The sequence below is a fragment of the Accipiter gentilis genome, chromosome 32 (genome assembly GCF_929443795.1).
Source record: "Accipiter gentilis chromosome 32, bAccGen1.1, whole genome shotgun sequence".
NCBI classification, from domain to species: Eukaryota; Metazoa; Chordata; class Aves; order Accipitriformes; family Accipitridae; genus Astur; species Astur gentilis.
In genome coordinates this window covers 10,907,439-10,921,654 of record NC_064911.1, presented here as the reverse complement: position 1 = coordinate 10,921,654, position 14,216 = coordinate 10,907,439, and the positions used below count along the sequence as shown (strand labels likewise).

The 14,216-nt window shown below is 42.3% G+C and overlaps 1 protein-coding gene across 1 annotated transcript in view; it reads right to left on the bottom strand.

Moving 5' to 3' along the window:
• MAOB (monoamine oxidase B) overlaps positions 1-13,996 on the bottom strand; it is a 54,603-nt gene extending 40,607 nt beyond the window's left edge. Inside the window, exon 1 of the mRNA XM_049835003.1 lies at positions 13,896-13,996. Coding sequence (XP_049690960.1) covers positions 13,896-13,941 — 46 coding nt within the window. The 5' untranslated portion in view covers positions 13,942-13,996. The remainder of the gene's footprint in view (positions 1-13,895) is intronic.
• Positions 13,997-14,216: the final 220 nt, after the last annotated feature.

The window sequence follows — 14,216 nt, the reverse complement described above, 5'->3', positions numbered from 1 at the left end:
TGCACCTTGGAAATGGCATAATGCTTAGCCTGCACAACAAGCACAGTCCTCTGCCCTGGTGTTGAGAAATTGTGGGATGTAAAAATGTTTCACAAGACTGATAGCAAGAAAAGGAAACACAACATAATTGGTTATAGATAAACAAATAAGAGTTGAGTTCAGGGTCAGTAAGGTAAATGAACTCAAGTATTTCTTAACATAAGTATTCAGAAATATTAGTCAGACCACCTTTGTCCATGGACATTTAACATCTTGAAGCTGTTATTTATGAATCTCAATATTTGTATTCTTCTTCTTGATCTTGAGTCTAAGTCTCATTTTGACCAGAGGGGCCAGGAATTTAATTTTTTTGCTTAATGAAAGTGATGAGTCTCACAAAAATCACGAAACCTGAAGTAGCCGTAATGTTTAAGAAAAAACAGCAAGTCTGTCAAAATCTATGAAAAGTTATAGAAGCTGGTATTGCTGTGGGATCACACAGGAAACACAACTTTTCCTCACTATTAGATGTGTTCATACAGTAACCCTTGCCTACCATCTCCGATGCTGAGAAATATGTAAAAAACACATACAGCAAATAAATGAGTTTGGCCAAAACTGCTGCACTGTACCCAGTGAAACAAAATCCATCTGTCTTAACACTGCCGAAGAACTTTTGAGGAGAACACCTTTGTTAGTGGTCAACACAGTTGCAGTGTTCGATCTAGGGCAATAGGAAGAAATATAGAGGAATATGCCCCAAGCAGTTGAGGTAAATTGTTGAGGAAGCAGAAAAACACTCCTTTGACCAGGAATACCCTCTGGGTACGTTCCTAGCATCTAAAAATTAGATCAGTTAATGGAAGAAACCCTGGTTTGCTGTTGCTTAGACCTAATTACTCTAAACTTCAAATAAAACCCCTCCTTGCTTATACTCAGAGTTCTCTGACCTCCTTTTAAGATGTATCACAAAAACATCCTGTTATTTCAGTGCCATTAGCGTAATACAGTTCGCATGCTACTGCGATACTGAAGGGATGAAGGGCAGAACCAGAGAAAAGGCATGTTCTTATCTGCAGCTAAGCAGCCATTTTGCACCAGTGGGTTTTCTCCTTCCAGCCTTCCACAGTTTCTTTATTGCATTACTGCGTTAGAAACTGCAATTTAATAGCATTGTTTTTGTTTGTGTTGACTGGTCTAATGAACACAATCCGATTACTGCTCTGCCACTACGAGATTGAACCTGGCGCTAGTCACCTTTACCTCTGTCACTCATCATTAGCCAGCTAAAATGTTTTAATTGAAATAATGGCTTGAGACAATAATGCCTGTAAGGCATTATAGATAAGTATTGTAAGCAAAATAAAACCCAAAACAACAACAAAAAACCAAAACCAACATTGGCCCAGGGTCTGGGTGAGTTAGGGTGATACAGGCATTTTTTGTAACTTTCCTCACATTATAGAAAGGTCAAGGGATTTTGCTCTCATGAAGAATACTACCCCTTTATAAATTCAAGGGACATGCTCAGAATTGTAATGGGAGCACTACAACAGAGACAGCTAAGATCACACTGCCTGAAACTCAGTTCACATCAGGCTGACACACCGCTATGAAAACTGGTGAGCATAAACAGTCAGTTTTCCTGCTTCATTGCTCTCTTAGTCCTCTGCAAGACAAGGTACACAGCATCCAGATTGCTCCACGAGTTGTCTAGGTGACAATACTTCTGAAAAGCAATGGGCTAGACAAGATACTGTAACCTGACAATACCTTTTATAAACTTAGTCCCTCACCTACATCCACATGCTTTCACGGTGAAGATAACATTTTTGACTTCTCTAATTTGGGCCACCTTTACAAAAGTACTTTAGATACCTGACTCAGTCTCATGGAAGAAAGATACAAAAATTATAGTTCAGAACCTCAAAACATGGCAGAGCTGTGTGTCTGTAAATTGTCGCTTGGTTATTCTCAATGCCTTACCTTCATGTGCTGAACAGTACAGTGAAAGTATCAAAGCAACTCTTTGTTTGATGCAAGCATTTTGGCTGTGGAGGGAGATACACTCTCTCTTCCTAAGATGTATCACTGTGTGGCAATGAATGCCATTAAAATGAATATCACTCACCTACAACATTAGAGAACTTAAAAAATAATAAAATAATAAAATTACAGTTTCTGAAACCCCAAGGAGCAGAAAAAGACATTATCAACCTGCCTATCTGCTTAAAATGTACATTTACTTAAAATATTTGTACAAAGAACATAACATGTCTGCCTAGGATACTGCACTCTATGAGCAAATATAATTTATATCTGTTAGCATTTCATTGTCTAGCTGAGGCAATGGGTTTTTCTGTCTGAGCACTGGTTCTGTAACCTCGTCACTAAGGTCAGTACGAGCGTCCCTACGAGTTAATGAGACTTTACACGAGCATAAACTCTAGTCCCAACTTTCTGTGACCTCTTCTCCCTGGCAGTGCTCCTAGACGATTCATCCATGGCGCTGGAAGCAGTATTTATTAAGCAGAGTTCTTAAAAACAACATTAAAAAAATTCAGTCTACATTTGTCCCAGGCATTGCACCTGGTTAAGTGATACAGAGCCTGTCCAGTTACAAGTGAGACGAGCAAACTGGTGGTGCCTTAAGCTCAAGCCCCACCAAACACAGCATGAAGACAGCTTGTCACATTTGGATGGAAAACCAGTGCCTTCAGTGCGGTGGTGCCCAGGCTCAAGCGCTGAAGCCACAGATGTTCTGCCCTTACCCAGGGCTTCCCTTTAGTTTCCATTGCATTTTTACATTTGAAGTTTCCAATGAAACTTTAGATTGACAAAACTGGACACTCCAGCATTTCAGAGGATGAGTATTTGTAGTAACAATCATTTACTCAGTAGTCTGCTCATTTCATTGTCATCTCCTACACATGGAGTGGTACAACCATTCAATGCCCACCTCACACTTCAAAAGGAAGAATCAAAAATCTGTTTCTAGGCTCCAGTCAGGCAAAAAAAGAGTCCCAAACACATTCTGCATGTCCTTGTTATGGCCCCAGGATATAACAAAGAGTTAAAGTTAATTGCATTATTATTATTATTTGTACTGCAGTATTATCTCACACTCTCAATCCCAGGATGTCCTTTGGCTTAGGTCATCCCTTTCTGCTAGTTTACAACCTAGGCTGCCTCAAAACACAACAGACAGAGGGAAGAAACAAAGGAGATGGAGAACTGAAAGACAAGATAGCACTACAACAAACATACCGTAGCATTGGAACAAACAAAGCTGAGCACAATGAACTGGCTGAGACACTATACAGGTAGTTTACTAAAAGCATCCTTTTAGGCATTACTATTATGAAGAGATATACAAGGAAATAAAATGCCAGCCAGATTTACTCTGCAGAAGAGTTTTGCCTTCCATACACAGCAATGAGGGAAAAAAAGACTAAGTTACGTCTAGCAAATTTTGCAAAATTATGCCACAGTTGCCTCAGAAGAGAAATGCTTATCTGTTTTGTCAACTCTTGCATGTTCTCAAGCAAAGAATTCACTTTTTTTTTTTTTTAGTCCCCTGAGAAGCATAAATGCTCAAAATACATGATCAAATAAAAGATGTGAACTTAAAAAATAAACAGAGGCTATCATTCTCATATCTTGACAATAAAGAGTAACATGTAATTTCCCAGATTTCTCAGTATCTGGTGACTCACAGGCATCTGTCTAGAGAAGGTCACTTCTCATGACAGCTAGAAAAACCCCCAGCAAAACCCCCATGCCCTCATTCTATGGCTATCGATTTCGTTTCATGTTTTCCTTGATCTTCCGCTAACTATTTTCACCCCATTGCACCTAATAATTATGGATTTATATTGAGCATGTCTTGGTGTCACTTTCAAATACCCACCAAGCCATGCCCCAGTGACTCTCTGGAAACTCCTATCATCATCATAGCACATGTATAGAAGTTGGTAAGTGTACACACACATGCACACACAGGCTAGATACTACCAGGGTGTAAAGCTTACAAGGATTTGTGAACATTCTATCTGTCTGAACAACTGAAAAATGGAGATGAACCCCTCCACTTTCCAGCATCCTGTATAATCACTTCACATGCCAGCCAGCTCTTTGATATCCCAAAAAGACCATTTCTTGATGGCCAGCTCAGGCTGAACGATTCCCTGGCTGAGATACCAAAGACTGAGTACATACACATCATCCAGAGAAGTCCAAAAGGGAACTACTGAATGAGAAGACTTTCAAGTGACTGTCTTCCCTCCATCTCTAAGCGCAGGAAGGAGAAAGTTTGAGCCAAACAGCTCATAAAAACATCAGTGTTATGAAAGAAAAAAATGCTACCATTAGATTTGTATCATTCTGATATAATGCATGGGGGAAAAAAGTGAAGGAAGCATAGAGGAAAAGAGAAGTAGCTAAGGTGTAAAATAAATTAATTTACACTCTTTCCTTTCTTCATTTGTGCTCACTATATAGCATAACTGAATGATTCAGCCTCTGGCCAAGTGTCCTAGTTTAATCCCAGCCAGCAACTAAGCACCATGCAGCTGCTCACTCACTCCCCACCCCGCCCCAAGTGGGATGGGGGACAGAAGAAAAAAAAGTAAACTCATGGATTGAGATAAAGACAGTTTAATAGGACAGAAAGGAAGAAAATAATAATAATTATAATAATGATAATAATAAAAAAATGATAATAATAAAAGAATTGGAATATACAAAACAAGTGATACACAATGCAATTGCTCACCACTCACCAAATAATGCCCAGTTAGTCCCAGAGCAGCAATCTGCTCCCCCCTGGCCAACTTCCCCCAGTTTATATACTGGGCATAACATCTTATAGTATGGAATATTTCTTTGGCCAGTTTGGGTCAACTGCCCTGGCTGCGTCCCCTCCCGACTTCTTGTGTCCCTCCAGCTTCCTTGCTGGCTGGGCATGAGAAACTGAAAAAATCCTCGTCTTAGTATAAATACTACTTAGCAACAACTAAAAACATCAGTGTGTTATCAACATTATTCTCATACTAAATGCAAAACATAACACTATACCAGCTACTAGAAAGAAAATTAACTCTATCCCAGCTGAAACCAGGGCACCAAGCTAGCCTCATTAAAAAAATCAACTCATATTGGAACAAAACAGGCATCTTGCTCCAGTATTTAGTGCATTCAAACACAGATCTATCACTCAAGCAAACAGAATGCAAGTTTAGATGCAAGCTATCCAGGTAATAACAAAGCTTAGTATGAACCAGCTGTTTGATCCCCTGTTGCCATGTGCAGTCGACCAAACAGACTGCATTCAATGTTTTATATATGAATTATACCATCAAGATAAAGACCAGCTGGCTGGGAAGCAGGAGGCTACAAAGGCATCTTTACTCCCTACCCTGCTCACTCCCAGCTGAGTTACATGGTGGAAACTAAAAAATGTGATGAAGCTGAATAGTACAAAGTAATATTTGTAAGATGAACAGCTTTCAAATTAATTAAAACTTCATTGAACTCTTTAACCACCTGAAACATGAAGTGCCAAACAGTGGTCACCACCATAACCTAATGCTTGTAACTGCAAGATGCCAGAGGCTCTAATGAACCACAGCCACTCTTCAGTGTTAAGCCAGTGTTAAAAATTAGCACATCTATGATGTATTTTGCCATATACACCAGTTACCAGAAGCAGCTCACAAGGTCTCAAACTTTCTAGACTGAACTACCCTTTCTTCCAGGGATGGTCTGCACTTTGTGTTCCCCTATCCTGTCCCCTGCACTCCCTTCTTCTACACCAAAAAAACACAGACCCCCTACAAAAATCCTGATGCCCATCATTTCCTTGAGCAGCTCCCTGCTCTTCATCCATGGCCGCTACTGCTCCTGATGGCATCAAGAGCCCATCCCTCCTTACACTAAGTCCATGGCAGCTGAGTCCCATGGGGCTGTGGGTGGTGTGGGGATAGCAGCCTCACATACTTGCTAGGGAGGTGGGAACATCTGTCTGGCAATGGGAGCAGCACAAAGAAGGACAGGGGAGAGAAAAAGAGATGGGAGAGAAGAAAAAGATGGGTTGAATTCCCTTGGGCAGCTTTATCCCTGAAAATATTTCACTCTCTCTCTCCTTGGAAGCCCATTCTTTCCATAAATACTATCACTGTTTCTTGACTAAGTCAACGCAACTCCTCTGTGGCTTGAGAGGCACTTTCCAGCATCTCCTTTTTTGCTAACTTACCCATAACTCAGGGTCTCCACAACTGAGATATTGATGCCCATTCCTCTTTCTGTTCCCTTACAGCACTCCAGCCCCAAATACTGGTCATAACAATGGTTTGTGGAGCAAATACAGTTTCTAAGGGACTTCACACAGACATTACTTTTAAGCAAGCTGTTTGAACAGAAAATTGACAGGACAGAAAAGGTTGTGCAAAATATAAGTGCATGGGTGGGCTATTTAAAAGACTGCTAGACATTCATGGTTTAAATACCAATGTGCTGCAGTGCACTCTCACTGACCACTGAAATCAGAAAAAAACCCCAAAAAACCTTTAAACAATTATCATACAACATTACAAAATTATAACCTTAGAAACAAATCAGTCCATAAGGAAATAAAACTAGTCAATTAGACAAACGATCACATTTTGACAAACCATCTCATAAGGCAGCAAGAACCTTAATATCTGACATAAGTTTACAAGGATGAAATAGGTTATCAGCCCAGAAGGAAAAACATATTAAGTTAAAAAATGGCTATATAAAAATTAAATTATTGAAACTGCAATGAGATGAATGGAATTTCCACAAAACTCAAGCCCAGCTGAAGCTCTGGAGTCCTCAGCACAGGAAAGACATGGACCTATTGGAGCAGGTCCAGAAGAGGGCCACAAAAATGATCAGAGGGATGGAACTCCTCTCCTATAAAGAAAAGCCAGCCTGGAGGAGAAAATACTCCAGGAAGACCTTATTGCAGCCTTTCAGTACTTAAAGGGGGCTTATATGAAAGACAGGGACAAACTTTTTAGCAGGGCCTGTAGCGATAGGACAAGGGATAACAGTTTTAAACTAAAAGATCCTAGATTTAGACTAGATACAAGGAAGAAATATTTTACAATGAGGGTGGTGAGATACTGGAACAGGTTGCCCAGAGAGGTGGTAGATGCCCCATCCCTGGAAAAGTTCAAGGTCAGATAGGATGGGGCTCTGAGCAACCCGGTCTAGTTGCAGATGTCCCTGCTCCTTGCAGGGGGGGTTGGCACTATATGACCTTTAGAGGTCCCTTCCAACCCAAACCATTCCATGACTCTACGATTCTATAATTCTATGAATGATGACTGATTTCAGAAACATAACTGAGAGCTTTGTAAATGCATCAAGACACATCCTCTGCAAAGGAAAAGCAAAGAAAAGTCTTCAATCCACTATGGCATTGCTCAGCAAACTTTTATAACCATACTGAACTTCACCATTGTATCAGTGCACTCTGTGAAGTAGCTTCTACAGAACCAAGACAAAACACAAAGGCAAGCGACCCCTGTTCTGGGAAGCAGCAGTGAGACAATATGGCTTTTTATCTTTAAATAACAGAACTACTTAACTACAGTTGTCAGTTGTGCTATAGAGAAAGAAACTGCACCAGTGGGCAATGTGCCAAAATTACCCAGATTGTTTACATACAGAATAGTAACCTCTGAAGAAGAAAAGCCTTCTCAGTTGACTAAATTATGCATAAGACCTAATTCATTGTCATTAGCTGCTGTGTAAAATATGTAAATATAGAACAACCCCTCTGCTGGTTTATGATACTACAAGCAGCGCTCAAAGTTTACCTCTGGGACTATCAGGTCTCTGTAAGCCTGCATTGCTCAGGCTGCCTACTTAGCCAATACACGCATGCCTACTTAGCTTTTTGCCACAGTTGTCCACCTTTTGATATGACTACCTCCACTCAGCAGTTGTCCTTAAGTCCTCACATACTCCTGAGATCACGTTAGACAGCCTGAACACTCCCAGGGTGAGGGCAGAGCAGTGGTCTACTTCTCATAGCCTCCGGGACTGCAGGCACCAGCGTTTGACCCAGACTCTTATCACTGTGGCGACTGACATCTTGCTGTTTGCTGGAGACTGACAGTATGGTCACTCACTACAGGGGGGTAAACATGCCGAATCACGTGTCTTTAAAATTACTCCTGTCCTTGATGGTGCCAAGGAGTAAAACAAGCCAATCAAAATTCACGAGTACACAGAATGTGATCTTTTGGCAACCTCTTGATGCTACAAGAAAATTAAAAGAAAGAAAAAAAGTAGGTAAGGAGAAGACAGAGGGTGGAGACAGAGGATGCAGGTGCACATCTGTGGTCAGGATGACCAAATAAATTACTTTTGACTGTGTCTTCATGGAAAAAGAGCACAAATTGAAATACTTGCCCTTTCCTTGTTACTACCTTTGATCTGCAAAACGAAAAGTATCCCAAGACAGCAAGTTTGCAGTGTCTATGTTAGCAAATAGTGCAGAACAGCAGAAGATCTGCAGAGTAAAGCAGTTGTATCCTGAATACCCAGTATCCATACTATATACATGAAAGGGGCTTTATTTCAGACTAGCTCTTGTGTGGTCCTACAGGCTGAACATCCCATTAGGGGTTGGAGCTCAAAAGGTGAGCTCCTACACCATGTCTTCCTATTTGGTCTCCTGCAAAAAGGAATCCAATGCATATGCTCTGAACCTGCTCTGTGGTGTACACCATACAGCAATAAGTAGGGTCAATCAGGAGGTTTGCTCAAGGTACACACACGATCCAAACCAATACACTACTGCAGATTAATACCTACCACCACCTGCAGTGTGATAAGGTTCTAGCCAAGTGCTAGACTAGACTCGACAAATCTAACAAACTCAAAGCACCACTGCAGGTGCTTGTCCAAGTAAGCAATGCACTCAACTTTCTTGTGAAGAACGTTCAGCCTCTCCTGTGTCTAACCTTGTCTGTAAAAAAAAATACACAATTCAGTAGTACGTATAAGAAAATCCTGTGGACTTTGCAGTTTGTAACCCCAACATCAACTGCTACACACAAACTTGGGTTCTTCACCAGTTATTTCCATAATAGCTACTCAGGAGTCCCTTGCCCAAGTTTTGCCATCGTAACTCACCTTTTTTGCCCCTTCCAGGGTGGTTTTCACCTTTTGCTGAACAGACTGAATTAACTTTCCCTAATACCACCCTTTCATAATGGTTAAATAAGCTAACGGAAAAGCTTTCCTTAATGATGCATTGCTTTGAGCCTTGGGAGATGAGATGGCTCCTGCAGGTGGACTGGAAAGCTTCTTATCAAATCAACTTTCAGACCAATTAGGAGGTATCACTCAGTGAATTACAATTGCTGTCCCTGCTGCCTAGGCTACCAAACTATTTCACAACATTACAAAGCTGCTTTCTGTCCCGTTTACTGTGTATTGCCAAGTTTTTTTGTGAAAAATCTGGAAGTCAAATGGCAGGCTCCACCTAGCTGCCTCATACTCCTTTGCCATGAGAGTAGCTGAATATAAAAGGAAGAACCCCCTGATGGCAGATACGGAGACAGACAACTGAAAGTATGAACGAAGAGCTTCATCATGTCAAATGACAGGGAAATGTCCTTGATCCCCATTGCCCAAGGGCATCCTGGAAAGGGTGGAATCCATCAGAGAGAGTCCCAGTCCTCCCATGGATGGATCCATTCCATTGCATCATGCCCAGCTATTTCATCCATGCCTGTGTTTTGTTTTGGTCTGGGGTTTTTTACTCTTCAAATGGGCATCTAGTATAGGACTGCTAGACTAGTAATATTCTCCAAAAATAGTGTCTCATTTGGCAAACTATCTTTTTAAAGGAGGAGTATTATGACACTGTAAATTACTACCACAGAGCAAAAAGAAACAAGTAACTAGTGGAGGTTATGCATCTTGTGTATGCTTTTCTTACTACATGTCCCAGTTTTGTTTTGAAAAACAATTTTGCTCTCTGCTTCAGTCTGTTTTAAAACAGATTGAACACCTTCAGATAATAACCCCCAAAACACCTGATTTCGGAGTGTTTGGGGTTTGGGGTTTTTTGAGTAATTTGAAATTGGCCCACAGATGCAGTGAGAGCTATTGTAATTATACAGCACATTAGATCACCATGCAAATACAAAGCAAGGCTTAAGAAGGAGAGTACAGAGCACAGTAGCATCTCAGTAACAGAAGAACAGGTATCTAAATATTTTTAAAACCTAACATTTCAACAGAAATATTTTATCTTACAGTAGATTTTGGTTCTACACATACAGGAACATGACAGGTTGCTTGTGAACAGGAAAACACTAAGCATACTCCAAATAACATTCACCATAATTAAGAAAAGGCTTCACCTTTCAGGGAAGGGAAAAAAAAAAATCAATTCAGCTCACTTTGATTGTAAAATCTGTGCACAAGAAATTTAAGAGAAGCATTTTCTTAAGTAGGACTGGCATAACATTAGGATAAAATCTGACAACTTTTTTTGAAAACAAAAAAAATGGAAAGAGGTCCGCATGGCAAAAGCAGACAGGAAGGCACTTCTGAAAACACGTGGAGGAAGTTTTTAAACAAAACCTCTGAACAGATTCCAAGATTTGATTTTAAGAAAACTTCTGTCATCGGTGTCTTAAGAAGATAAGCAAGTTTGATGACACAACCTCATAGTTTTCTCATAGTCATTTCCATCCTTGTGCTTGAGGAGCCCTTCAAAGAAAAAGATGGCTCTGAGCAAACAGAAGAACCTGTCACAACACAAGTTCCAGCTCTGTGACGACTTTTTATGTTTCTGGTCTAAATATTATTTAGTACCAGGCACAGTACTTACAGTGTGTGGCTAAGCTTTTTCATATATGCATTTTTAAGTTGAGAAGTTTTCTTTTAAAATATTCATTTTTAATCTACACCATTCACAAAAAATTTCAAGGACTTCAGCAGAAGTTTTACCCATAAACCAGAATCTAGTCCTTAGTAAATCCTCCTGTTCTTCAAAGGTCTTCACTGTCATCAACTGTATTGAGATGATCTGAAATCTTCAGAGAAGCCACAGACCATTTTTTTTAAGACTTGAAAGAAATTAATGAAGAGTAATTTTGAGTATATTTTCGTTACATAACACTTAAATTAGCCAGTTCTTTATTCTTTGCTTTTCAACAAACGCGTAATAAAGGACACTGAAAATGATTCAGCAAAGAAAGTGGTATCTTCAGATGAAACATCAGCCCTTCAGAGAAGAACAGTGACTGTCAGGGTTCTGAAGGCCTCTGCACTGCTATTCCATTATCAGGTTTTTTACTCTTTAAATTTTAGACCCTGCTAATTAAATGTGGATAAAAAGATGGGCAGAACTGCTGCCCAAACAGGGCAGAGCACTGGAAATGGACAACTTGCATTAACCTAAATAAATAAATAGAAGAGATAGCTGAGTGGCATCTCTGTAACATGTTTGTTTGCATCGACACATCAGCACAGCAACTCTTTGTTTTTTCTGTGATTACCTGCTTTGCTTACGGCTGTAGCAGCTAACTTGAGCACACCTGAAGGTTACAAGAGCTTTCTGCTGTTTTACAGCTGTGCACCGACTGATGCCTTCCTCACCTAAAGGCAGTAACAGTAGACTCTCAGTCAGCCGTGCCTCAGGCGGCTCAAAAGCAGTGTCTTTCTGAAGGAATGCACATCAAATCTGAAGGAATAACAAACCTGGTCTCCAAGGAATGACCCATTTTAAAAATCATATACTTCATTCTTCAGCAGACAGGAGAAGAGATCTCTGCAGCAGTTTGGCACATCAGTAGGAGTTTTCAATCAGAGCAAGGAGATACAAAACCATAGTTTCATCACCTGGCTGCAAGGTCAATGATTTACAGAGAAGTGTGTGGACAGAAGACAGAGCTGAATCAGGAGTGGTACATAGTAGATGAAGGAAAGTGACTGAAAAGAGGTGCTTAGTCATTAGTAACTTTTGTGCACATGTATTTTTCCAGCCTCCTTGTGAGGACAGGAGAAAAGTTGCTATAGCTCAAAACCAGAGTGCTTTGCTGAAGATTTGATGTAAAAGGAAGCAAGTAGAAAACTGGTTCCTTACACCCCCCTGCCACTTGCTGCTGTCTGCAGGTAGCAAAGAGCTATGTACACAATTTAACATGGCATAACTGCTTCTCTGTTCTGACTGCTCTTTCAGAAAAAGATATGTGGGCTGTGCAGGCTGCCATGAAAATATTTCCATGGCAACCATGAAAAACAAGGGTATATTAAAAGCTGTTACACTAACTCTTTCACTCCAACTCATTCAACAGAGGGAACCTGTAGCACTACTGCTGTATAAAAACAGGCCACTGGAAATGTTTTAGTTTAGAAGGCATGAACAGGTAGTTACCACTGGTTAATTTTCTGTAATCAGCTTTCACTGTGAAACACAGTGTAAGTTAAAAATTAGCCATAACACTGCGTTCAGAATCAACAGTGCTTTATAGAAAAACAATGGTTAATTTTTGCTAATCACGTAAACATACTTGAAACATTCAATAATTATAAAGCAGTTTGTTATCAGAAAATCATCCTTAGGAAACAATGCCAATGATTTTGTTCACTGGATTTTGGATATCATTTAAATTGCACGCTGCACATCTTAATATAATGGTTAAACAGATATCTAGAATTATATATAAATAAACAGTGGAAATTAAAAGCCATATTAAAAAGGATTATTAAAATCATGGTTTGTAACACATCTCGAGTAATTTGTTTGCAGTTGGCAAGAGATACTACTTGGATCTGTGGACGTATGCGTACTCATTATGCACTGAGGAGATTAACATACAGCACAGGAGCTATCACACTGCATACCTCCCAACACTAACAGGCCAAAAGCAACTGTTTGATATGTCAAAGGCACAGGAAAAAAAAATAAAAATCTCCTGCACATACACAATTTATTTGGCACGTGTATCTCAGAACAAAATGCTCTAGAGAGAGATTCACTCTGGGCCAGCACAGAGGTCTTCTAGCCAGGATTAGGTTAAAAACAGCAGATTGCCATTCAGTGCAAGAAGGGCTTCCAGGCCTGCTGCCCATTTCTGCCAGACTGCTCATGCTCTCAAATCCATAGCTGTGCTGAATGAGGAACTAGAAATTTACTATCAGCAGACTTCAGGCATTTTTCCTTTATGCTTCCACCTGCTCTAAACAGAAGGCACCCCAAGATTTAAATTAGTCGTGTGTGACTGAGGGCTTCTGCGTACACCCCTGGACTCGGCGCAGAGGATGCAGAGTGCGTACAGCCTCATCTGCCCAAAACTTCCAGGGGCTCCAGTAAGAGTTACGCAGGTTCAGAGGATACTGGGGCTGGACAGTGGAAGAACCAGAAGAATATAGTAATAATAGTAAATAATAATTAATAACAAATAATGAAATTAAAAAATAATAAAATACTGTCCACACCATGCGGCATTCAGCCTGAATTATGGGGACTCTAGTCGGCCAGCTTTACCGAGCCGGTCGGGATGCGCTCGCACCTCAGGCTTCCCGGAGGAGACCCGCTCCGGCCGAGGAGGACGCGACCACCAGCGCAGCTTCTCCCCCGCCGCCGCCGCCGCCGCGATGCTCCGTCCGCCAGGCCGGTACCGCCGCCTCACCCCGGCCGGGCGGGGCAGCGGCTTTACGGGGGTCCCCGGTGGGCGACGGCACCCAAGCAGGCTGCGCCCCGTGTGCCGCCGCCCCGCCCGGCCGCCCGGGCTCGGCGCCTCAGGGGCTGACAGGACCCCCCGCCCCGGGCCGCCGCCTCAGGGGCTGACAGGATCCCCCGCCCCGGGCCGCCGCCTCAGGGGCTGACAGGATCCCCCGCCCCGGCCCGCCGGACTCACCTGAGATGCCGCCCCCGACCACGACCACGTCGTAGCGCTCGGCCATGGCGCTGCCCCGGCACCGGCCGCCCGCTCCCTCCCGCGGCGGCTCCTGCCCGGCTCTGTGGCGTCCCCCGGGCGGACCCCGCCTCAGCCCGCCCCGCCGATGGGCGCCGCCTCCCGCCGCTCCCCTGCGAGGCCGAGGGCTGGCGGCGAGGCGCCACGCCGCGCACCGGGGACTGTGCTGGGGCCGGCCCGGTGAGGGCGGCCTGCCGGGCCCCGCGGGGCCGCAGGCCCACCCGGGGTGAGGGGCGAAGAGGGCTCCTGCTGAGGGGCCGCTGA